This window comes from Ostrea edulis, chromosome 4 (assembly GCF_947568905.1).
Source record: "Ostrea edulis chromosome 4, xbOstEdul1.1, whole genome shotgun sequence".
Classification (NCBI taxonomy): domain Eukaryota; kingdom Metazoa; phylum Mollusca; class Bivalvia; order Ostreida; family Ostreidae; genus Ostrea; species Ostrea edulis.
This window is the reverse complement of record NC_079167.1, coordinates 2,155,382-2,183,181: the sequence shown is the minus strand read 5'-3', so window position 1 is coordinate 2,183,181 and position 27,800 is coordinate 2,155,382. Positions and strand designations below refer to the sequence as shown.

Genomic DNA, 27,800 nt, shown 5'->3' with positions numbered 1-27,800 from the left:
AGCACCATCATTAGAATAAGAATAAAACAAAACTTTAAGGATATAGAGCCAAAGTACAAAGCCGATATTAATTATTGATTACATATAATTTATTTTATATCTTCTACAAAGAAAAAAACCAGTTCATAGCAATGATGATTGTCGATTGTTTAGTGTCAGTTTGAAATTTTCACGTCGTACCTATATTGTGGCGGAAGTAAAAAAGACCGAAGTCTACGGAATTCTGGGTAAGCAGGTGCTTGCCTCTAGACTCGTCATTGCAAATGAGTGAAAAAAATAGAAAACACTGAATGAATCGAGTTTCTGTCTTAAAAACGTTTGTAAATAATGTCCTAATATACGGAATTTGCAATACATTGCTTTAACAGTGATTGCACGTTCGATACAAGATGTAAACAGATGTGTTAACTTGTTTTAAATTTACTGAAAGGTAACGGTTTTTGTCATTCTAACAGGGAAATGAGATTTAGAGGCAGATTTCTCCCCATGTTATTTTATTATTAATATTTGCAGAGTTTATAAATTAGTTTAGTTTCAGAAATATCTACGAATTTTTAAAGAGCATTAAGATTATACTTTTTTACTCTCTTTTGCCAACTCTGGGTCCGGTAAAAATAAGCATACTATAGATCTACCAGACATTATGTCCTGTAAATTAGGAATAATCTTAAAAAATTACCTGACAAAAAAAAAACAGAAGACAAAATTATTTTAAAAAAGGCTGTCAGAGGATTTGTTTCAACTTCTTTTATTTTCATGCAGTGACTGCAGTTCAAATCATTAACTTGTTTTTACAGTTCTCTATTTTTTGACCAAACAGGATTAAACTTTCTTATAATGAGCACAGGCTCGTACTGCGAGCTCTGATGAGTAAATGACGCAAAATGATCTGAGCTAAATCTAAACCTTTAACAAGGTAAAAATTTTGACGCCAATCCCAGAAGTCCCTCGTCAGAAATGGCAGAGATCTCACAAAGTCACACCTTGAAATTACATGGATTATCATCCTAATCTTGTGGTCTCCTAGCTTGAAAATTCAGTGCATGCACCATTAGGCATAATGTTTTTGAATTTGAAAAAAGAAATTGACCGATATAAAGCAAGACGAACATAAAAAAGAAAACTATGCACATCAAACACAAGAATAATCCAGGGATTCATATGCTTTTTGAAATTATGGACTTTGTAAGCATACCTGTACCTCCCTTCTTTTCCACTATTTCCAAATAAATAATCCATCGGTCAAACATCATTTTTTCAATATCAAGGTTTTTATGACAGTAATTAACACAATTAATGTATATCCAAACTCCATCGATTTAAGCTATTTAAAAACATACAAAAAATCAATGGAATTCGACCAAAAGATTTTTAAAAAAAAATTCTTTCTTTTCCACGTGCCCTAAAGCTAAATTCCTTGGCAAGCAAGTTAAGCAAGGCACAGTGAAGGCAGCAGAAATATAATGTATATACACATGTAGTATAAAAATATTACGACCACATTCATGAATAATATGTTTGTAAAATGTTCATACTGGGTATTTTGGAGTGATCTAAATGTATCAAGAACCTGATGCAGGACTTAAATAAATATTTAATATAAAACTCCAGGAGAAAACTAAATAGGCTGTTTCTGCTGCCTAATATTTGGCAAATAGATATTGTTAAAATTAAACCTGACCAAAGCATGAACATTACAAAAATATGTGTATATGTAGCTGCGCTCGCTCAAATGGTAATACCGTCAACATATTATATTTTGTTGTACTTTGATTTTCATCCTTTTTTGCCCTCAGATACCTATGGGTATGATCATATAACTCGGACCCCCCCCCCCCCCCCCTTCTCCACCAGTTTACATACAAGAAAAAATATATTGAACGGATATGACTATTTTCATTTAATTACTCATTTTGCTGTGCATATGCACCAATAAATGTGAAATTTGCCATTTTTAGCATCTTTGATATATCTTTGAAATAGACAACAAGGTCAGACAGAAACTTCAGAAATGAAAGTAGAAATCTCCTTCCTCTTTGGAAAACTTGATATATAGTACTAATAGATATATATTATTACTACAGTTGTACATTAACTTGATCCGAAGAGTCAGATCATGTCGAGTTGACAGGCACGGATCATCAGATCACACGAGACGCTTCGAAGTGTCGAGTTTGATCTGATGATCCGCATCTGTCAACGAGACATGATCCAACTCTTCAGATCAAGTTACTGTAGTAATGATAAATTTATTATATACCCCCTATGCATTTTAAATCCACATTTATAAGACAATAAATGTAATCCAAATTATCAAAAACACAGATATACAGTGAAATTATGTTGTGTAACGCGGTCAATATTTTCCACAAAAAATGTTGCGTTGATGCATTGTGACGTTATCAGTTTCAGAGGATACTGATACGGAATCAGAAAACCACAGTGTGTGATCCAGAAAACCGGATCACACTCTGTGAAATCCACATTATCAAAAATCGAAACATTGATGGGTATATGATAAAGATGAATATTATATGATTTAGTTGTTTATTCACTAAACTTTATAGTAAATTTTCTTCAAACTACGCAACATGAAAATGGCCAACATTTACTTGATCTATTACATGGATTTTTCATAAAACAGACAAAAATATGAGCTATCACCACAAAAGTGAATGATTATATTTTTAGGTCACCTGAGTAAACTCAGGTGACCTATTGCAAATGGTTGTCGTCTGTCGCCGTGCGTTAACAATTGAACATTTTTAACTTCTTCTTGATAACTACCATTCCAAATTTGGTATGAAGCATCATTGGGACAAGGGGGACATAAAATTGTCCAGATTACACACCACAGGTGCTAAATTCAAAGAACTGTTACTCTCCCCAGTGAAATTGCCAGCCAGTCATGTATACATCAAAACAATCATGATCATGCTAACTGTGTTTTGGTCCCACAGTTAAAACATGTTCGATATGCTCCAATATTGCACACCAATACAATGTCAATTACCTGTGGCACTGTGCAATGGAGTGCTACTATAATTTTCTCTGTGGTCTCTAAAAATCACTTTCTATAATTTTAGTTGTCCATCAGACTATACCCATGCACATTTTATAAAGAACTTGTCCTACAGTATTTCACTAGCCTTGTTTTCACTCTTCTTTACCATTGTGAAATTCCACAAGTTCTCAACTATTTAGTCTGAAAAGTGATGTACTACCGATAATGGTTTTATCAAAACCAAATTATATATAACTAGAAGAATAAACTGAATTATGCTGTATATTCCCTTCATCAGATTCCACAGAGAAGGTGAAGGAAACAAATGTTAGCAACATTAATCATGTTATTATCATTTTTTTAAAAATATTTCATTGTAGTACTGGTAGATATATTTAAGAAGTTGAGTTGTATTCAAGTTAATTTCTAACAATTTTTCATAGTTATTTTGATATAAAACTTATTGTAAAAAATTTCTAATGCTATTGTACTAATTTGAACTACTTTAAAATAAAAAGTAACTTGCGACATATGGATATTTCACTGACAGTAGATTGCTAAATTGTTAAAATGTGGTATTTTGTGGAAAAAGATTTGAATAATTTTTGGTCCATACTATATCCTCAAGTAAAATTCGGAATGATTGCAGTGAAATCTTTTAAATTAATCATTAATTTTGCAGATGTAATGAAAGCTCTGAATAATGCCAATGTCATCTATTGATGAGAGACCCAAAACTCTAAGAAGTGGGATTTCTCTCAAGCCTAAGTATGCAGTTCAGCATCGCTCGGACATGCTCATTGCAGAGCAGGTGAAAATATATTTATAGAATGAATTGTATACCATATTTTGATATATAGTTTTAGATCTATTTGTAATTTGAAGTATTTTTTCACGTTCCTTATAGATGGAAAATGTTTCCGAAAAACAAGAGACATTATACAACCTCCTGACAGACTTAGAAAATGCTAAGAGTGAGGAAGAAATTGATCGTCTTCGGACTGAAGCACAGGCTCTGAAGGAAAAATCAGATGCTGCACTTATTCTTCTAAATGTAGGTGTTGTAATAGGACATGTGAGTTTATATATACTAGATCACTCATACCTTGGACATGTGAGTTTATATATACTAGATCACTTATACCTAGCAAGACTTTATTTCTGTAAAAAGTTTTAGGTCAGATTTATCCGCAAAAGTAAATTTTAAAGAAAGTTCAATTTGTTCATTACTTATACTAAACAAAATTCATTTTGAATTACAAGAACCTTATTTTTGTTGTAAGGGAAACTCACAAATATGCACGAAAATAAAGTTCTCACAAATGAAATGTGATTTACGGTAGATGATAAAGAGATATGTAGTGAAACATTTATATTGACTGTGTACATCTATACATAAAAATTCCTTTCATATGATAAATCCTCAAGACTGTAATATTCTTTCCTGTACACATATATCATTTTCATTATAGGTACAGTGAGTACACCCATATTTCACAATTTATGTATCTCTGTATGAAAGCAAATGTATGAGTATAAGTTTCAAGATTCACTTGAGTTATTTCTCACTAGAGAGCTCTCATACTCAGCAAGGTGTGAAAAGCATTTGTTGTTTAGAGGGCTGTTTGTTGTGCTATGTCCCATTCAAGAATTCTTCACCCCTGTAGAGGCATCACCAATCTAATTCATTGAGGCATCACCGGCTGTTGGTAATGTTGACCTATGTATGGCACTTGCAGCTGTAGCATTGATGGTTCTTTATCATGCCAAATCTTCCATGACATTGGACATCCATTTTTGATTAAGGCACTTGAGGAAGGAACAGTCACTACCTATGTTAAAACGTTTTAGGTGTAACACAGTACCGGGACTAGTATGGAACCTGGCCGGGCCTCCCAATTGTAAAGCGCACACCCTAATCACTAGGCTACCACAACCGGTACACAAAGCGAGCACCCTAATCACTAGGCTACCACAACCGGTACACAAAGCGAGCACCCTAATCACTAGGCTACCACAACTGGTACACAAAGCGAGCACCCTAATCACTAGGCTACCACGACTAGTACACGTGAGGTGGGACAAATGTCTATCACTTCGTGTGTAAATGATGTGTAGTTTCTCATACACAGATCAATCAGATGAGTTTGGTTGATACACATACCAAAATTTGTTTTAAATATTCATGCAGGGATTAAAGAAACATAATAAATTCCATTGCTTGTACCTATAAGAAGGGTAGAGAACATTGATTTAAACCATTCTAGTTTAACACGTACATGTATTACATTTGCAATCATTCCTTAACAGATACTCTTCAAAATAAACCATGAGTTGCAGTATGCACGTAAAGATCTGGAGGAGGCACTCAAACACAATGGAGGAGACATTTTGGCTGCCAGAAAAAGGGTGATGTGGCTTGAGGATCGCATGGGGACATTGTGTGGAAAAGTCCGGCTCCGAGTAAGTACTGGTACTTACATGGTTTGATACAATTTAACTTTAAAAATGACACATCTTTGTCTAATTTTTCAAACTGTCTGCACCAGTATCATCGATATCAAATGCATGTATTAAAGTATTTGCCTTGTGGTTTTGTTGAAATTCATTATCATTATTTTTGAAGTTTCTACAAAAAAATCTAGTGTCATCTATGATGCATGGTAAATTCATACTTACCACTAAAGCTATTCACAGCATCATCTACAGTTCACTGTGTAGTACATGTGTACTTACTACTAAAGCTATTCACAGCATCATCTACAGTTCACTGTGTAGTACATGTGTACTTACTACTAAAGCTATTCACAGCATCATCTACAGTTCACTGTGTAGTGAAGAAATATGTTTTTAAGTCAGTTTTGATTTTGCACTTATGTTATAGATTAAATCCATGTAACACCTTGGAATGAACACATTTATTCATCTTATAGAGTGAATCTGATATAGTTAAGGAAGAGTTAAGTACCTTGATTTTGTCAGGGCCAGCCTGTTTCTCATCTTACAGAGTAAAGAATCTAATATAGTTAAGGAAGAGTTAAGTACCTTGATTTTGCCAGGGCCAGGCTGTTTCTCATCTTATAGAGTAAAGAATCTAATATAGTTAAGGAAGAGTTAAGTACCTTGATTTTGTCAGGGCCAGGCTGTTTCTTATCTTATAAAGTGAAGAATCTGATATAGTTAAGGGAGAGTTAAGTACCTTGATTTTGTCAGGGCCAGGCTGTTTCTTATCTTATAAAGTGAAGAATCTGATATAGTTAAGGGAGAGTTAAGTACCTTGATTTTGTCAGGGCCAGGCTGTTTCTCAGAGGGTGTCACATCGGACGAGAGGTTCTACAGATCGAGGTCAACTGACTCTGACATTCCGATCAGACAGTGATGTCAGTGATGATGAAGACCGATTTCCAAGACAAAAGTCTCTGCCTCCAATTCGTCAGATACAAGATGACTCAGATGATGAAGATAGGGGGAGAGGCATGGGAGGTGGGCGGGGTCACATGATGGACACACCATCCATGAGTGGATCAGAGGATTTCCATGACATGCAAATGAAACGACCAGGAATGATGGACACTCCTTCTTCAGAGGCCAGTTCATCCATCTCTCCTGTCAAAATGGGTATGATGCAGCACCGTGGTCCACAGTATTCAGATGACTCTGATGACGAGGATTCCAGTCCACAGGCCAGTCCTATCCCTAAACATGTGACTGAAACAGTAGAAGAGAACAGGGAGGCTAGCCAAAGTGAAGGGGGATCTGAGGCAGAGGATCACATTGGAGAACTGCCCACCATGTTTAACCGAGACAAACGGGAGATCAGTGCTCCTCCCAGACACTCATCACCAGAGATAGTATCTCTACCCAAACCAGTTATAGAGGAACAGCCCAGAGATGAACCAGGAGAAAATGCTGAGGTACATATAAGTTTTCCTGCCTGTTCAGGTTAATACTGTTCAATCGACATGTGAATAGAAATGATACCTTTTTTTGGACATAATATTTTAAGATCATAGCAAGGCTATATTTGAGATGTAAACAGTTAAGAGATACAGAGAATCAGTGTTTGACCTGTAACTCTATAGTGCGATTGAAATACTTTTCCTAAAGGAAAAAATATTGTAAAACTGTTCATGTCATGTACATAGTACTACTTTTCTGTTAATGTCATGTATATAGTACTACTTTTCTGTACCAAAGGAGGGTCCAGAAATGGGGGAACGGGAATCTGATGAGAAGACTAAGGAAGAAACTACAGAAGAGGAAACCTCAAAAGAATTAGGGGCTGGTGAAGGAAATGGCATCCAGACTGAAAAAGGTCCGGAGGAAAAGACATTTATTACAGAGGTCTCAGTGACCACAAATAAAAGCAGGGTCACAATTGTGTCTCCAAAGAGGGAGGATACGAGACAAGGTGAGGCTGTTTGAAGCACTTTTCAGACTCTTGCTGTTGAATACTGGCTCTTGATATCGGAGCTTTCCTGACTCAGCTAAAGTGTTAAGATTGGTAATGATATATTCTGGCTAAAGTTTGATTTGATTGATTCTAAATTTGCTAGAAGAATGTAGTGTTTGTTGTTTTTTAGGAATTCAATCTGACTTTTTGTTTTTGTTTATAAATGATCTTGTCAACTGTTCAACGTTTATCTGCTAGTTCTACACACTCTAAATGATTTACCGGTAATAAAAGCTTTAATTTATATAAAAGAAAAACATTATTCTTTCCTTTTTCTGGTTTGATTTTCTTTCCCTCACTTTTTTGATTAATGTTTATTTTAAATGTTCGCAGTCAGTCAGTTTCCCATTAGTCGTAAGATTTTTTCTCTCAAAAGATACCACAGTAAAGTGATTTCTGTGCTACTTGCATGCTTTCATTTTCCTTACAATTACATGCTTTTATGCACTTGTCACTGACTGATGTAGAGAGAGAAACTGGCAAATATTTTGTACAGTACTGCTCATATGATTAAACTACATTTTTTAAATGAGTAAATTATCAGTCTTTGTGAAATTTCAAATATTAAAAAAAAAATTCCCTAACTTATAAAGATTTTTAAAGAGAATTAGATGATGATATTCACTACAGACTAGAGAAAAACAATTTTCTGTGCTGTCTGTAAGATGGAACATATTGATAATATACCATGCACACTTAGGTACACCACCACCAGCCATCACATTTCTTTGAACAAGTCCTTATCTATGGTGTCAATGTGGCACTTAGTATGTACCATGATCATGCTTACCAAATTTAGTATGCAATATGTAAACATATTCATCATGCATAATTATTGAAAATATTTTAGATGAAGATATTTCCCCAGAAACTCTATGATCCGACTATTTTGTTTCATTTTAAACCCAGCAGCTGACAGATTTCCTACTTTCAATTGATAAACCTTAATCTTGACTATACAAAGTTGGTATATAACTGATAGAATTTGTGATTTTTTAACGGCCCTCGTATAAATGTATTCTGTACATGTATACACTGTTCACATCATCTGTATTCGTGTACATGTCTTTATTCATACCCCTTCAAGTATACACAACTCGTACTTGTAGATCAAATGTTTACAGCATTTCATTAGATTTCATGAACATAATCATGATCTACACACCAAATATTATTTGTTGAGACATGCACTTACTATTTACTGTTATTTCAAAACAAGAAATTTTAATTCTTATGTTAAATCTGTGTCTAGGAAATCTTTACAAGCAAAAATGTTACAAGCCAGGTAACGAGTATGCAATGTTTGTAGTAGAAGATGGGAATTGGTTTGTGTGTCATACATATGGTGAAAGGGAATATGCTTATTGTTACATTTATAGCATTTACAGAGTGGAGTAATTTATGAATATATGTACTGTAAATTTGTATTTGATTGAATATCACAACTACATACTAGTGTATCAGAATTAATTGACTGAAATTGTTGCATTAAACTTTTCAAAGCTTCAAGCATTTCAATTTTGAAACAAAGAACTGTGATTGATAGTATTGTCCTACATTCTGGTCAATTTTTAGAAGTTATCTTTTTTAAATGATTATTTTATGTCAATATAGATATTTATATGGATTTTCATAAAACTCTGACATTTGGAGTAAAATCACATATTTCACTATAGAAATCAATGGAAAACAGAATTTTTTTTAACATCCCCCCCCCTCCCCCGGTGAAACACAAATTCATTTTAACAGGTATTTTAAATTGTCATTTAGCAAATTGATACCAAACCTTTTGTTGTTTCATGGGGGGAACATATGTTTACAGACCAAAACACGGCAAGCATTTTTACTCTTCGATCAATTGCAAATGAGGTTAACCAATGGAAAATGAAGATTAACCAAGTTTTACTCAATGATATAAGGTTATTTGACAAATTAAATGGTTATTTATTGATATATCAATTAGCATTTTAAAATATATGACATTTTAAAGCCTGATTTCAAGGAACAGATTTTTCAACCCCCTAATCAATAGGAGTTGTAATTAAGAGCAATTAATTAATTAACACCGGTATTAATGTTAATAATCAATCACTACTGAATTGTACTGAAGATATTTGTTTATTGATAATACTTATATATTGCGATGTAAAAGTTTTGATTCCCTATTTTGGTCCCATCCTACCATCCTGGACCATGATTTGAACATAGAATCTACACTACCTGAGGAACCCTAGCCCTTTTGTTCTTGAGAAATTTTTTTTTGGAGATTTTTCCTTTATATCCCGATGTAAAACTGTGGCCAAACCTTTGAATCTACACTCATTATTCATTAAAAAAAATCTCATTAGCAAATTGCAAAGCTTTTTAAAATATACAAGTTGAAAATGAATCCAGGATTAATGTGCATATTTCTTGTCTTTAAATTCTGATACATGTATAGTTATCTTGCCTATGATCTCACCAAATGCTTGAATTAATTTAGCAGCATATTTTCAGAGAGTGCTTTTGTCTCATCAGTAATCAGTTGGAAATGGGATTACACGTACATGTATTATTTTGCTTTCATTCTTAAAGAATGTAGACTTAGCTTATAAAAGTGTATGTACATTATAATGACATACAGATACATCTATTATAACACGAATCTAATTTTCTTTTTGCTTGATTTTTTCTCAGAGAGGTTTATATACTTGTAGCATGTCAAATTAATGTGTATAGATTAATAAATTATTTGAATTTCTTTCTATAACTTTATACAAAAAATATTTTTAGTATCAATTATGATTTTCATTGTTATTCATTTAATGTTACATTACAAATTTCACCAAACTATTCAAAGTACCTGTTAAATGTTACATCATTTTAATGCAGCATTTTTGCGTGAAATATCCGAGGAGGAACGAGATCTTATTTTGGAGTATTGGCAATCAGAGCATCATCGCTTTGAGTATGGACAATATTCTGACGTTCTTACACAGTTAGATCCCCTGTCATACCACCAGATGGGGCTAGCAGTGCCTGGAAGCTTTCTGGAAAAATGTGAGATTTTTATAGAATATTAACAAATATATTTCTTTGGACATGTATTTTGGACAAAGTACAATGTAGATAAATATCGCAGTTGTGTTAAGTAGGTCCATAGAAATATATCAGGAAAAAAAGCATTAATAAACAGATCAATTTGTGACAATCTGTAAACACAACCCTTTTATACAAAAACAATATGTATATATCATTAAGTGCATATTGACCTCTTATACATTTTTCACCAGACCGACAGTCTCAACATCAACTCTCTATCACGTGATCAAATATCAAGATAAAAACGTATCGTGTATGTATAAATCGTAGAATTGGCACGATATCCAGATATCAATGCAAGTTGAAGTTAATATAACTTCAAAGCATATTAATTTCTTAATTTGAAAAGTGCTGAGAGCAAGTTTATTGTGACTTGTAACATGTCTAATTTTTGCATTGAATATGCAAGATGCAGCGATTTTTGCACATACGAAGTTGAATCTAGCCTGAAAAACATATTTTCTGTTGAAGCCAGAACTTGCTCCCCTAACTTTCCTTTGGCACTGAAGTTCACATGTCACATAAATGAAACATCTTTCACTTAAAAACCTCGGGGTGTCGTGCCAATGATTAAATTTTTATGTACGGAAACCCTGTTTATGCAAATGAGTCCATTGTGAAAGTAACTATACGTGTAGATTAGGGGCGATATCAATATCACAATATAATATGGATATTACTTTAGCATGTATGCTATATAAAGAAAAAATTGAAACTTTTTCAATATCAAAGAGAATTAATATAACCCATTTGACAGAAACTTTTACGCGATTGCAGTTTACCGTTTGACAGCGGTGGTAAATAACGAAACAATATTTTGACATTTCCAACCACAAAAGGACTGTAGATATGTACGTCATGACCTTCGTCATGACGTAATTTTCGTTGTGACGTCATGCAATGTGCCAGTGCGGTAAAGTATATTTATGTACAGCACTGGTATTAAAAATTTTATGGGGAAAGCCTTAACTCAACCACGATATTTGAAACTGCAAACAAATGTTAATGTTAGTTTTAGACAGCTAGGCATTATGGGTATATTATTATATTATGTTGTAATCATATTTTGATTTAACTTTGATAAATTTTCATCTGTTGATTTATATACAGACACAGGGGAGTTTGAAGCATTACCATGGAATGTTCCTGAAAACCAGAAGTCAGGAGGAGACATTACAGATATTCATGTGAGATTATAGTGATCAAAGAAATAGTAGCCGTGAATCAGAATTCAATTCAAAATCACATTACTTTCCTCCATAGATGTGTTTTCTTCTCAACAAAAAGGTATAAAAATATAAAATGATATTTAATTGTAGAAAAGGGCATTGGACAAATTATCTATAAAAGTTCATCAGATGTACAACAAAATATTTCAAGCCACAATGCTATCAGTCCGGCCATCGAAGAAACCAACAGATGGACAGAGGGAAGTCAGCTTCTTTCAAAGCATTGACCAGTGTAAGTGTCTAAAGCATTGACCAGTGTAAATGTCTAAAGTATTGACCAGTGTAAATGTATAAAGCATTGACTGTAAATGTCTAAATCATTGACCAGTGTAAATGTCTAAAGCATTGACCAGTGTAAATTTCTAAAGTATTGACCAGTGTAAATGTCTAAAGCATTGACCAGTGTAATTGTCTAAATCATTGACCAGTGTAAGTGTCTAAATCATTGACCAGTGTAAATGTCTAAAGTATTGACCAGTGTAAATGTCTAAAGCATTGACCAGTGTAAGTGTCTAAAGCATTGATCAGTGTAAGTGTCTAAAGCATTGACCAGTGTAAGTATCTAAATCATTGACCAGTGTAAATGTCTAAAGCATTGACCAGTGTAAGTGTCTAAATCATTGACCAGTTTAAATGTCTAAAGCATTGACCAGTGTAAATGTCTAAAGCATTGACCAGTGTAAATGTCTAAAGCATTGACCAGTGTAAATGTCTAAAGCATTGACCAGTGTAAATGTCTAAAGTATTGACCAGTGTAAATGTCTAAAGCATTGACCAGTGTAAATGTCTAAAATGTTGACCAGTGTAAGTGTCCAAAGTATTGACCAGTGTAAATGTCTAAAGCATTGACCAGTGTAAGTGTCTAAATCATTGACCAGTGTAAGTGTCTAAATCATTGACCAGTGTAAGTATCTAAAGCATTGACCAGTGTAAGTGTCTAAATCATTGACCAGTGTAAATGTATAAAGCATTGACCAGTGTAAGTATCTAAAGCATTGACCAGTGTAAATGTCTAAATCATTGACAAGTGTAAATGTCTAAAGTATTGACCAGTGTAAATGTCTAAAGCATTGACCAGTGTAAATGTCTAAATCATTGACCAGTTTAAATGTCTAAAGCATTGACCAGTGTAAATGTCTAAAGCATTGACCAGTTTAAATGTCTAAAGCATTGACCAGTGTAAATGTCTAAATCATTGACCAGTGTAAATGTTGAATTGGTGTGTACAAGGATCCTCTGTGTCCAGAACATGCACTCTTCACAGCTGAAAACATTTCCTATCCTGGTATAACATATGACATTGTGTACGTTTTTCTCTTTCTTTTCTAGTTTCAACAAAGGAAGCTACAATGGCTTCGTCTGTGCTGGGAGCTAAGGTTAGGGCTGCATGAATTATACGGCTGAATTGATGTTATTTGAATTTTTATATGAAATTTTGTAGTGAATTATAATATGGCCTTGAAACTTTAGAAACAATGAATTAGAAGAAAATTTCATTCTTTTGTAAGAAAAGGTATTATACATGTACATTGTATCAAATTTTCACAGACTGGGACTTCCAGTACTTCTGTTGAGGACAAGAATCGTCCAACCACCATGCAAACGGTGTCTAGTGTAGAAATTCCTAAAGTAGAGTCACGTAGATTGGGAACATCCAAGTCAGGGCGACTGGTGTACTACCCCAAACCTATCCCTCCCCCCGAAGTCCTGCCCCTCACTAGAACGGTAAGTAATTCAGTACTGAAACTTGACCAGTACACCCCCAGGTAAAATTTACTATCCACAGTCAATGAAGTTGCCTTAAAGATGTAAACTTATGCCAAAAAGTGTTGCATTCATGTTTGGATCATTTCCTCATAACATCAATAAAACTTCAATGTATAAATGAAAGTCTGAGAGAACAGCAAGTGGTTGTGTGAGTGTATATATTTGTAATAAAATTTTTATCGTGAACACTTGAACTTGGACGTGAACACTTGAACTTGGACTTAAACACTTGAACTTGGAATTGAACACTTGAACTTGGACTTAAACTTGGACTTAAACACTTGAACTTGGAATTGAACTTGGACGTGAACACTTGAACTTGGACTTAAACACTTGAACTTGGACTCTGTCAAAAATGCTGTCATGTTTATTTTATCTCAGCTGTTTCTATTGTTGTTTACAGGTTTATTTTATCTCAGCTGTTTCTATTGTTGTTTACAGGTTTATTTTATCTCAGCTGTTTCTATTGTTGTTTACAGGTTTATTTTATCTCAGCTGTTTCTATTGTTGTTTACAGGTTTACTTTTTCTCAGCTGTTTCTATTGTTGTTTACAGTTGTCAGTGATGAGACACACTGATTCTACCTCTAATTTGTTATCATAAGTAATGAAAATTACATGAGTTCTTAAAACAAGCAAAATATAAGTACATTATGAAATTCACAATACTATAGCATTTTGACATTTTAACAGCAATATGTAAGTATTCCATATAAAAATTAATATTTTTGCTTTTATCACAGTAGTGGAGGAGGGACTTTTCCAAATTTCATTGTAGGAATCTTCATAATTACTTTTTATTTAATGTATAATCATACTGTTATGAAATATCTGATATTTGTACCTAGTGCAATGTACTCAATTTGGAAGAGTTGAATAGGAATCACTTTCAGTCTTCAGTCTGTTTGGCTGTTAGTCTCATTTGGTGTCCAAGCCTGACTGAGAGAGGGAAATTATGAAAGGTTTAAAATGTACATGCTGTACATTTTTAATTTTAAGATATTTAGACATAAGTCAAATTTACATAGCTAAAAACTAGCCAAAGAGATAATTATCACTAAAATTTACATAGCTAAAAACTAGCCAAAGAGATAATTATCACTAAAATTTACATAGCTAAAAACTAGCCAAAGAGATAATTATCACTAAAATTTACATAAACATAAAAATCTTAAATAGCAGAGAATGCATTGACTGAGTGTATGATGCAGAATGTATAGTGCCTGATCAGAGTTGAAATCCTTGGTAATGCATAATGTCTACAAGATCATGTTTATATTTACCTTTTGCACTAGCATATTTTCAATGTCTACTTCAGAGTTGTCCCTCACATAGGGTTACTATAGTGATGTATATGTATTTCAATTTGAAAAAAAATTAATTTCAAACTATTAAAAATAGTATCAGAATCTAAACTTTATGTTTCAAGTTGTAGATAATAGAATGTTATAAGCCATTTAAGGTAGCTCACTACACTAAAGCTTATACTCTTTATGACACTAAGTCAAAAGATGGCAATTTAAATGTTTTGTGAAAGTATTTGTGTCGATCGATTTGTTTGTCCAACATCGTAGCTCAGTGGTTAAAGCATTGGGCTGGTGAACCGCAGATCTCGAGTTCAAATCCGCCAGAATCTTTTGTTCCTATGTGTTGAAATAATTTTTTTTGAAAATCATGTTTTTATCCCAATTTGCATATTTTCTGCCTTTTTGACATATATACTTATTATATATCATCATATCTTTTATGATTAAATCAATTCGTACTTATTTGAGAAACTATTTCTCGGTGTAGTGAGTAACTTTAAGCCACATTTAAGTCTGATAGAATCAAACACATAATAAAAGCTTCTTACTAATTATATGACTAATAATTTAATAGGAGTTGTAAAACATAATTGAAGGAAATTTCATTTCCAGCATTCTTTTTATTATTGAAAAATAGAAATGTTTTTTCATTAAATCCTCTTTTTCTTCTTAATATATAGAAACTAATATATGTATTGGTCAATTCCTCTTATATCTCATTGTAACATTGCTTATATTTATATCCCCCACAAGCAAAGTTTAGGGGGGATATACTGGAATCACCTTGTCCATCCATCCATCTGTCCAGCCATAGGTGTAATTTGTCCAGAGTATATCCTGAACATTGATGAGCACATTTAATTAAAACTTTGTGTATATCTCATATGAATAATGAAGTTGTGCACCTACTATTTTGATAAAAGATTTTTTAACATTCAAGGAAGTTATGGATATTTTTTCCCCGTCAAACTTATGTACTTTAGATTTGACACATTCTCTCACAGAGACTAGCTACTGCATAAGTTTAGGATGGGATATAATTGAATTGAAAAATAAAGTGGTGTTAACTGGTCTATTTGTCTGCTCATTTGTCTATGAATATGATTTTGTCAAGACATTTTCTAAGAAATTAGTGCATGGATTTTTTTGAAAATATGCATTCTTTATCACACCATGATTATTGATAAATATGAGATCAGAAGAATTTAGTGTATCCTGCACCTTGTAATCAGATGAAACATGAATAATGTGTTTCTGGTATTCAGGTAAACAATATTTCAAATATGCCCCATACATGTATATCAACGAGCCCCAGGAGGGTTATTAGTCCCATCATTAAAACAGTTCTACTTAACAATCGATTAATTTCTGTATTTCATTGAAATTTTCAGAACAGACAATAATTATTGTAGTCAATATTAAAGGTAAATACTATGTACTTACAGGCTAGCTAGTATTTCAAATATTTCTTTAAAAATTCAGACAACAGGGAAGGAATATCCAAGGTTGGCTGACAGCTTTCTGACAGATGGATCCAAAGTGAAGAGAAGAAAGCCAGCTGTGCGTATCGTGGACCAGCGGAATCTGGCACAAGAGACAAAGTTAACACTGTATAAAGAGCGGAGTCGGGGTAGAGTTAAGGGCCCTAGTACAACAGAGCAGAAGTTTCGACTGATGATTGAGAGAGAGAAAAGTGCTACTAGTAGCCAGAGATCAGAAGTGTAAGTCAACCAGTGTACAATACTTATAATAAAAGTGGCATTTTAAAATAGTTTTTTTGAAATTCTCTATTGGAAAATGATGTTTATACATGTAAATTGCATAACAAATGCATATTATTCATTTCAATGTACTTTTCACATATGTATTTATTTATTTTATTCTTAATCTAACAGCAGAAAGCATTTTTGTGCTCAAATTTTGATGTAGATCAATTACTTTGGTTAGTATTTTATTAGCTCCCCTGAGCCACTGTAAACTTTCCTGATCAATACTTGTTTATCAATGATGTCAACTTTTCAATCAAACAAATCCCTTATTGGGCTTAATTATATATATATAAAGCACTAAATAATCACAACTAGGTACTGAAAATTTATATATATATATATATAGTGGAAACTTTATACTTAATTATATATATATATTTATTTAAAAAATATGAAAAGAAAACACAGAAATCCTCCGTAAAGCTTTAGCGCTTTCATTACATCTTCAAAAGCTTTACAAAAATTTTTTTTTTGTAAAGCTTCTGAAGATGTAATGAAAGCGCTAAAGCTTTACGGAGGACTTCTGTGTTTTCTTTTCATATTTTTGAAATATTAGTATCCGATTACTGAGACTCTATTTCAATTTTGGATATATATATATATATATATATATATATATATATATATATATATAGTGGAAACTTTATACTTTTTTGTAGCTTTAAACCATTGTCTCAAAAGCTAGAGTTCAATTATGGATGAACAGGGCATGTTAATAGGTCAAGTGTTTGATTTTTATTGGAAAATACCACATTTTGACATTATATATTACAAAGAATCTGATTATAGACATTGCCTTGGATCCAAAAACTAAATGATGTCAATAACATCAATAAACAGATGTAAATTAAATCAAATTTTGAAAATATACGTATCTTCAGTTTTTGGCTGTTTTGAATGGATACAATGAAGTCATACTGTTCAAACTGCTAAGAAAATTATGTCATTATCATACATTTTTAATGATGATGCACTTCTAAAGATATTTTGATTAAGCCAAAAGGGGAATAGTTTGTACACTCTGTAACCTGACTGTTGAGCCTTTAGATGTTCGAATGAAGGTCGCTGAAATGTCTGTTGATTTTGGAGTGCCATCCCTTTATGGATTTGTTAGTCCTTGGCCCATGGTTGTTGATTCATGCAGATTCATTAAACTCGGCGATTCACTCTATTTCTTGATGCATAATGCAATGCTTTTATTAGGATATATATGACAACTGAAGCACATGTGAAATAAAACTTTAGAGGTAAATGATTATCGATCTACAAACTCTTGAAACATCTTTTTTGTTCTCTTTAACAGCGTTCGCAAGTTGGGACTTTCTAGAACTCTCACAAAAATATCTCAAGGTATATACAGTGTATCATCATCAGATTGAAATAATAATTTTACACTTTGAATGAAGGCACAGTTTTTATATTGAATAACTACATTGATAATGTCTCAATATCTCAGAGTAGATTGTTATAAAATGTGTGATTGACAAATTCACTAGAGCACACTGTTAAAAACTGTAATGTCAATTTTCTTTTGATACTAAGATATTTTTTAAAGTATGAAGTGTGAATAATAGAAACTAGTGATTATTGTTTTTTTTCTTCATTTCACATAAAATGTCACAGTGAATAAAGAAGTACTTTTTTTACCATGTTTTAAAGAATTACCCTTAAATCCCTGTTTGATGGAGAAATTAACAAACATATGAATCAAAATTAACAGACATTTAACACCCCTGTTGTTTTTAACTGTCACTATTGCATGATCACCATTTTTGAATTTTTGTGTAGATGAGGTTGACCTTGACATTAAAACTACTAGTCCTGAAGATGAGGACGAGGGTAGTGAAGGTAACATATTGCTATGGAAACTAATTTGCATATTTTTATTAACTTTGTGTTTTATGTTTTTTAATTAGTATGATCTATCCAAGTAAGCCTTTGCCTGTAACTTGATAAATGCAGTAAAAACAGAACATTGGTGTGAACTGGAAAAAAATTGTCATTTATTTTGAAAATGACGAAGTTATATATAAAAAATAACCCAACCTCCTGGAAAGAACATATTTGTCATATGATATATGAATGATTGATATGCAGTCTGACTTCCTAAAATACAAAATAAATAATTAAAATCAAGCTGCCTGCAATCAAATAAGGTGGGTTTTTACAAATAAACCATTGCAAAATGGATCTGCCCTTGTTGATGTGTTTCAGTGATTGTACCAACTTTGGAATCTTACAATTCATATAGTAGAAGTTTAATATTACAGTAGTCCTATGGGGATCCAGGTTAAAATAGGTCCTCAGTACCCCTTGCTTGTCATAAGAGGCTACTATTGAAATGGGGCAGTCCATCGGATGAGACTGCAAAGACCAAGGCCCCGTGTCACACCAGGTGTGGCACGATAAAGATCCCTCCCTGCTCGAAGACCGTAAGCGCCAAGCATAGGCCTAAATTTTGCAGCCCTTCACCGGCAGTGGTGACGTCTCCATACGAGTGAAAAATTCTCAAGAGGGACGTAAAACAATATTCAATCAATCATATTACAGTACTTGCATTATGGGGTCTAGAACTTGTGTGAATTTGATGTTTATTAGCTTTATGAAATTAAGTACAGCTGATCCCAACTGTCCATACAGTTTGTTGAGGTATACTTGTAGTTTGTATTGTGGTTTCTGCTTCTTAACTTCAGACTGAAATTTGAATGATTATCAATTACATTTAGTTAATGATACAAATTATTTATTATGAAATCCATCATTTAAAGCTGGTAGTGTTTGGAGTAAAATCAAGCCTAAAAGCAGAAACAGAGAATATTCAGGACTCAAGTGGGAGAGAGTGAAGGTAGGATATTTTATCAAAACAGAATTTTTTTTAAATCTCTAGAATTATATTGTGTTGCCTGTGAAGCCAAGAAATGTGTCTGTCGGTCATCCAGTCAATGGTAGTACTGTCAGGTCACCCAGTCAATGTTAGTACTGTCAGGTCACCCAGTCAATGTTAGTACTGTCAGATCATCCAGTCAATGTTAGTACTGTCAGGTCATCTAGTCAATAGTAGTACTGTCAGGTCATTCATTCAATGTTAGTACTGTCAGGTCATCCAGTCAATAGTAGTACTGTCAGATCATTCAGTCAATGTTAGTGCTGTCAAATCATCCATTCAATGTTAGTACTGTCAGGTCATCCATTCAATGTTAGTACTGTCAGGTCATTCATTCAATGTTAGTACTGTCAGGTCATCCATTCAATGTTAGTACTGTCAGGTCATCCAGTCAATGTTAGTACTGTCAGGTCATCCATTCAATGTTAGTACTGTCAGGTCATTCATTCAATGTTAGTACTGTCAGGTCATCCATTCAATGTTAGTACTGTCAGGTCATCCAGTCAATGTTAGTACTGTCAGATCATCCAGTCAATAGTAGTATTCAATGTTAGTACTGTCAGATCATCCAGTCAATAGTAGTATTCAATGTTAGTACTGTCAGATCATCCAGTCAATGTTAGTACTGTCAGGTCATCCATTCAATGTTAGTACTGTCAGATCATCCAGTCAATAGTAGTATTCAATGTTAGTACTGTCAGATCATCCAGTCAATAGTAGTATTCAATGTTAGTACTGTCAGGTCATCCAGTCAATGTTAGTACTGTCAGGTCATTCATTCAATGTTAGTACTGTCAGATCATCCAGTCAATAGTAGTATTCAATGTTAGTACTGTCAGATCATCCTGTCAAGTCATCCATTCAATGTTAGTACTGTCAGGTCATCCAGTCAATGTTAGTACTGTCAGGTCATCCATTCAATGTTAGTACTGTCAGGTCATCCATTCAATGTTAGTACTGTCAGATCATTCATTCAATGTTAGTACTGTCAGATCATCCAGTCAATAGTAGTACTGTCAGATCATCCATTCAATAGTAGTACTGTCAGGTCATCCATTCAATAGTAGTACTGTCGGGTCATCCATTCAATAGTAGTACTGTCAGGTCATCCAGTCAATGTTAGTACTGTCAGATCATTCATTCAATGTTAGTATTCAATGTTAGTACTGTCAGGTCATTCATTCAATGTTAGTATTCAATGTTAGTACTGTCAGGTCATCCAGTCAATGTTAGTACTGTCAGATTATCCAGTCAATAGTAGTATTCAATGTTAGTACTGTCAGATCATCCATTCAATGTTAGTACTGTCAGATCATGTGAATAACACACCTTCATAATGGCCAAGTCTTTTTAACCATCAATGGAAATGACTGCTTACAAAGCTGGTTAGCTCAGTGGATTAGTATGTGACCACCAATTTGTAGAGTCTGTGTTTGAATCTCCCAGGATTTTAAATTATTTTCTTGAATACTTTTTACTAAAACTCCATTTTTATGTCACCTGAGTACTGCTGTTACAGTATAAAAAACTAAATGCATATATTTAGGAAAAGCAGAAAAGGATGTACCAAAATAGTGAATTTTGCAATCCCAGGGTTTTGACTCAAGGACTGGTCCAAATTAGTCATTGTGTTAATGTTACATATATTGTATTGTGTAAAGTCTTTTATCATTATAGGCACCTTTTTTAAGTTTTAAGAACACATCTTGTTTTATACTGTACATATTGCTGAATATTAGAATTTAGCTAAGATCTATAGGCAGAGCACATACATCTTTAAGAAACAATGAGAAGTAACTCATGTACATGTAACGAACTGTTATGGCGGGGTTGTAATTAATGAAAACAAATCTGCCTGCCACATGAAATTTTAATTTTAGTCAAAAATCAAATGATTAATTTTTGTAAATTGATGAAAACATTTTTCATTGATTGCCTGTTGTCCATCGTCTGTCCATCTGTAAACTTTTTACATTTTTGACTTCTCCAGAATCACTGGGCCAATTTCAACCGAACTTGGCAAAAAGCATCCTTTGGTGAAGAGCTTTCAAGTTTGTTTATATGAAGGGCCATGCCCCTTCAAAGGGGAGATAATCACAAAAATGCAAAAGTAGGGTGGGGTCATTTAAAAATCTTCTCAAGAACCACTTGACCAGAAGAGCTGAAATTAACTTGAAAGCTTCCTGACATAGTGGAGATTCAAGTTTGTTAAAATTATGGCCCTTGGGGTAAGATGGGGCCACAATAGGGGATCAAAGTTTTACGTACAAATATATAGGGAAAATCTATAAAAATCTTCTTCTCAAGAACCATTGTGCCAGAGAAGTTTCATTTACATGAAAGCTTCCTGACATAGTGCAGATTCAAGTTTGTAAAAAGCATGGCCCTTGGAAGTAGGTTGGGGCACAATAGGGATCAAAGTTTTGCATGTGAATATATAAGGAAAATCTTTAGATATGGGCCAAGGTGACTCAGGTAAGCGATGTGGCCCATGGGCCTCTTGTTGTCCATGTCAAAAGCTTGCTACTACATTCTCCGATTCAGAGTCGACTATAAAAACAATAGAAAAGATGTAACAAATTTAAAAACAATTACAATATCTTATGCTTTCTTCAGACTTTGGTCCATACAAACCTTGTTTCCAAGAGAACAGATGAAAGGATTGATGCTGCTAAGGTAAACTGTTTATTAGGACAAGTAATTTCCTCTGTAATGTTGATTTACCATTTATGCTTTCAAAATATTTATCTATAACCAAAACCATAATTTTCTAGCACCTGGGCTTGTTACGATGTGGTGACACTATGGTGTTTTATGCACTGAAGGAAAAAATGAAGATGGATGAAGATGAAAGAGTGAGATATGAAGCTGCTAAGTCTCTCATTCTTGTTGGTAAGCTGCTCGTAGTAATCTGATGAATGATATTGACTAATTAAAAAAATTATAATCCTACAAGAGGGTTCAATGCACTGTTACAAGATATCAAGGTAATATATTCTGACATGTTGAAAAAAAATATTGCTAATATCACGTTCACTGTAAAATTTATTTAGAAATATAAGTTAATGTTAAAAAACACAGATTATAATACATGTAAGGAAGCGGTGCCGCTGAAAATCAAGAGATGTATGTATTACTTTATGATTTTAAATCAATAAAAACTTTAAGGTCCATATAGTGTTGATAATCAGTTTGTAGTTTATTAAGTATCAGATTCCTTATGTTTTACACAGACTGTTGATAATCAGTTTGTAGTTTATTAAGTATCAGATTACTTATGTGTTACACAGGCTGTTGATAATCAGTTTGTAGTTTATTAAGTATCAGATTCCTTATGTTTTACACAGGCTGTTGGGAGGAAGATGTCCAACAAGTTATTCTAAAGTATTTAGTGATGGGAAATGTGGACATTAGATTGGATCTCATTAAAACTATGATTGATGGCAAAAATGTACAGTATGTCAATAAGGTAAAAATATAAAAACAAGTTTTTGTTTCTTACCAACCCAAATAAAAATCAGGTAAAATATTTTACATACATTAGTATTCCTGTTAATGCAGATTGATTGAAGACCTATCTGAGTGATGGGTCCTTGCTGCTGTGTTATAGTTTGTTTTCTGCAATAATTAAACTTTCTTTCATTATGGATCTTGCAGAAGACTAGCACATTTCCAGAGCTAGTGAAGGTTCTTAGCCATTTCTGTAGGAACCCTGCAGCAGACGACCCCATCGCTTTAGAAGCAGCTGTATTACTAGGGCGATTGTGTGTAAATGATGACAATGCTAGAGCAGAACTCAAACGATCTCTAGAGTCCACTACTTCAGACACTCACAAAAAGGCCAAGGTCAGGCATACAGTCAACCATAGTTATATACTGCATCAAAACTGTTGTAGATCTACATGTATCTGAATTTTCACAATTTTTTGTTTACTTATCACTGCTGGTAAAATGCAATCAACAAATTGTTGATAAATATGAAAAAAATTACGATATTGATCCACATTTTTTTTCCAGTCTTTGGAAATCCTTGTAAAGCAGCTGAACTGTACGGACCAAGACATTGTCCTCAGCATTTTAGACATGATCAAATCATCTTATGTGTGGAAATACAGAGTGCTGGCAATGGAATTGCTAATTACACTGGGTAAGAGTGCAGTTTGGTTTGCTGGATCCAATTTAATGATTATTTCTTGTAGGAAATGACTTTAATACTGAATTTGCATTTATTTTCATATAAAGAAATGCACAATAGATATTAATTAATTATTTCAATATCGAAAGAACAAAGTATTGTATGACCCACTTTTGATGCTAACATAGTTCTTTTGTCAAAATTGTTGAAGCCTTTTTCTCAAATTGTATATGATTAGTAAAATGATTCAGTTCAGTGACTTCATTCACAAATCAACACATTTTTCCACAACTGATTTTATGCCTGGAAATAAAGAATATTCAGATGTCATGAGAATATTCAAACTTGGTTTTAAAATATCATTTTCTTCAATGTAATGAATACATGCCTTATTATGTTATTCATAATAGAATATTGTTTAAATTTAAAAAAAAAAATAATACATGCACTCTCCATTTTCTTAGCAAAACAGCTCAGCATCATCTAACAAGTTTGATAATTTCCAATTCCCCTCCCATGACCTTTTACACTTAAAATAAGAAAAGTGAGAAATAAATGGAAATTTATATCTCTTTGCAAGATATCAAGTTTTAAATGTGGCTTTTCAAAAAGTCTTGTATATAAGAGATGTAAACACCAAACTGAAACCATGAACAAACTGCCAATGCATTTTACTCTTAATGCTAATTTGTTGCAAGGGGGCAATTAAAAAAATAATTGTACCAAGTTTTGTTTTTGAAATTCATTTAAAAAAGTTAAGTTTAAAATTAATATCATTTACATGTATGTGGCAGGTATAAGGCATGTCTGTCAGGATAGTTAAGTTTAAAATTAACATCATTTACATGTATGTGGCAGGTATAAGGCATGTCTGTCAGGATAGTGAAGTTTAAAATTAATATCATTTACATGTATGTGGCAGGTATAAGGCATGTCTGTCAGGATAGTTAAGTTTAAAATTAACATCATTTACATGTATGTGGCAGGTATAAGGCATGTCTGTCAGGATCCAGAGGTTGTGGAGAAGGTCTACAAGATTTTAGAACGTCGACTGTGGGATGATCCGACTGTTGTATGTTTCCCGTGTGATTAATTGTTTTGGAACTCACTTCTTCGTAAAGCATATTGATGCGTACTCTCAGAAATGAAGTTGTTTCATGGATAACTTTCTTTTTGTATAGGAAGTAAGAGTTGCCTCTGCCAAAACACTGACAGCATTGGGCATGTTCAGACGAGCCTGTGACACTATAGAAAAGTGAGTTCACCTTATAATGCAAATAGTGTGAATCGTGAATTTTAAAAAAAAATCTAAAAATTCTCATCCCTACAAAATTCCTCTCATTAATAAGTGCCCATGCACCCCACCTCAGTATTTTGAACCAGTTGGAAATGCATATTGTAAACACTTCCTATTTTTCATTTAATTTTGATGATTCAGATTTTTATTCCAGCAACATGCACCCAAATTCATGACACTGTAATACCCCCCCCCCCCCCCCCCCCCCCCTTTGTCCATGTAATGATGAAGAACTCTGACACTTTGTCCATGTAATGATGACGAACTCTGACACTTTGTCCATGTAAGGATAAAGAACTCTGACACTTTGTCCATGTAATGATGAAGAACCCTGACACTTTGTCCTTGTAATGATGAAGAACTCTGACACTTTGTCCATTTAATGAAGAACTCTGACACTTTGTCCATGTAAGGATAAAGAACTCTGACACTTTGTCCATGTAAGGATAAAGAACTCTGACACTTTGTCCATGTAATGATGAAGAACCCTGACACTTTGTCCTTGTAATGATGAAGAACTCTGACACTTTGTCCATTTAATGAAGAACTCTGACACTTTGTCCATGTAAGGATAAAGAACTCTGACACTTTGTCCATGTAATGATGAAGAACTCTGACACTTTGTCCTTGTAATGATGAAGAACTCTGACACGTTGTCCTTGTAATGATGAAGAACTCTGACACTTTGTCCTTGTAATGATGAAGAACTCTGACACGTTGTCCATGTAATGATGAAGAACTCTGACACTTTGTCTATGTAATGATGAAGAACCCTGACATTTTGCTTGTTTTACAAAATAGGTTACCATTTTAGTCTTAGTGAAATTTCATATAAATGACTGTAATAAGCAACCCCTCTTTGTCAATTTTCTAAGTGCATTGTCCCTGAGATAAACACAATCTATATGGTTTTACACTTCTGTAGGTGTCTGGAGGACACAGATGAAGATGCTAGATCTCAAGCAGTTATCTCAGTGGTAAAATTTCTTGTGTTATAAATATTTGCAATGACTTGAAAACTTACATTTGCTAGTTACTGTATGTAGAGCATCTTTTGTTGATTAATATATTAATTCCATGTTTCATAATTTGCTGTACTGTGACTCAACAGGGAACTCTGGGATTGAAGAATGAGAAGATAACTCGTTTGCTTCTAGAGATGCTGGAATTGGATTCAAGTGATTATGTCCGCCTTATGGTAAGTCAGTGCTCCTGTAGGATATACTTCTGATCTTATTGATCTACCAACAGTGAATAACATTCTGTATTGTTGTAAGCTAAGCAGCCTATAGGAGTTATCTCCCTTAAAATGAATTTTTCCCCATCATATTTTTGATATTAAACATAAAAAATTTATGACCAATTCAGGTTGTGAGGACATTTGTCACATTGAACACAACAGAGAAGCGAGTTATTCGAGCACTCAGGGAAAGGGAAAGAGCAGAGGGGGCTCTTGGAAGGTGATCACCAAACTTTAATACATTAACTGTTGTTAACACTGAAATTGTTGTAAAATGAAGGAATGTACTATTTTCCTGCTGCTGCAGTAATTTCAGGTATATATTTCTGACTATTTCACCTGTAATGATACTTACATTATGTTTATTTACAGGGAAGCTAAGAGGGCAGTGTCAACTCTGGAATCACTAACCCAGTTGCCTCCCCCCAGTCCCCGCCGCACACAGACCCCTGCCCTCAACAACAAGGGTAACAGTTCCCTGGGGTTTCTTAGACCTGTCACACAAAGTGTTTGATTGACAGTTGTAACACCTAGTCATGTGACCAAAGGGCCAGCTAATAATGCCTGCTTATCTAGAGGGATATCCTAAGACTGGTTCTCTGCCCTTGATTCTAGTCACCTCATTCAAGGACAGGTAACCACCACCATTAGAGTGGAAAAATTCACTTCTGCTCTACTCATAGCAGACAAGCATTCAAAAACAAATGATGAATATATTTCATTCACTCACATCCTGCAGCATGCTGAATTTAGTAGTTATTATGAGCCTTGTTTCCAGTGACACAGTAAAACCTGTTGTTGATTACACAGGGTACCTGTGACCATAATCAATGCAGAGGACCAGTCAATGAATTTTTCTTATAAACAGATAAAGTCACTAACTTTTCAGTGCTAATAAGATTAAACTTCTAATTATGTGTGTATTCTTATTGCACCAGTGTCACAAATCCATAAAATTTTATTTTGTTATTGGGGAACAAATCAGAAATTGGGTGAACTTTTGTATTTATTACACACTGCTTTTATTGAAATAAATATTGCACTGAGCTCACAGTTTGAAAATTTATTGTGACAGGTGTGTTTAAAAATATTTATGAGGGGGAGTGCAAATATAGAATGTAATGATCGATGTACGACTCCAATTATTGATTGAAGTAAAATGAGACTGCTGATATTAAGCATTTAGCAGGCATTTATTACAGATATTTTTCTCAGAAATGGAACTCTCCATGTAAATTTGTAGTGATGTTAAAATGTTGGTTCTGAGTATAACTTCTATATAATGGTGTTGCATTTATATCGAGAAGACTGTTCATAGGGGTTTTTCAACATTTTATACATGCAGTATACAATACTTATCTGCAGATACACTTATTTAAAAAAAAAAAATTGAGCACTTGCATCTTTTTATTGCTACAGTCTGTGATAGTATTTTACTTGAAGTTTTCATGGATTTCATCCACAAATGAGTGAATTCTAATATTAATGAATAACATATGACTGAAGTGTTACATGAATATACGGTTTCACTGTGTTTCTTATTTTACATATAATTATATACATGTCCTGTGCCTTTTTGAAGTTCTGGATATATTTTTGTATTATGTTTTATTTCAAATAAAGATGTGAAATTAG

The 27,800-nt window shown here is 33.5% G+C and overlaps 1 protein-coding gene across 4 annotated transcripts; it reads left to right on the top strand.

The window, feature by feature from the left end:
- The first annotated feature begins 350 nt into the window (after positions 1 to 350).
- LOC125671422 (uncharacterized) lies at positions 351 to 27,800 on the top strand. Of its 4 annotated transcripts, none has more exons than XM_048907157.2 (27): positions 352 to 430; positions 3,687 to 3,815; positions 3,912 to 4,058; positions 5,315 to 5,467; positions 6,295 to 6,918; positions 7,202 to 7,415; positions 8,710 to 8,742; positions 10,329 to 10,496; positions 11,649 to 11,725; positions 11,858 to 11,999; positions 13,097 to 13,143; positions 13,316 to 13,492; positions 16,323 to 16,561; positions 17,913 to 17,959; positions 18,398 to 18,457; positions 19,378 to 19,454; positions 22,110 to 22,169; positions 22,268 to 22,385; positions 22,841 to 22,962; positions 23,151 to 23,339; positions 23,511 to 23,640; positions 24,615 to 24,700; positions 24,810 to 24,883; positions 25,851 to 25,902; positions 26,037 to 26,123; positions 26,294 to 26,385; positions 26,538 to 27,800. In XM_048907157.2, exons 2-27 carry the CDS (start codon positions 3,708 to 3,710, stop codon positions 26,677 to 26,679), a joined length of 3,465 nt encoding a protein of 1,154 aa, XP_048763114.1. In that variant the 5' UTR covers positions 352 to 430; positions 3,687 to 3,707; the 3' UTR covers positions 26,680 to 27,800. The 4 variants fall into 4 exon arrangements, with proteins under 4 accessions (XP_056017575.1, XP_048763114.1, XP_048763115.1 ...); XM_048907158.2 differs by lacking the exon at positions 8,710 to 8,742 and adding an exon at positions 7,791 to 7,811; XM_048907161.2 differs by lacking the exon at positions 8,710 to 8,742.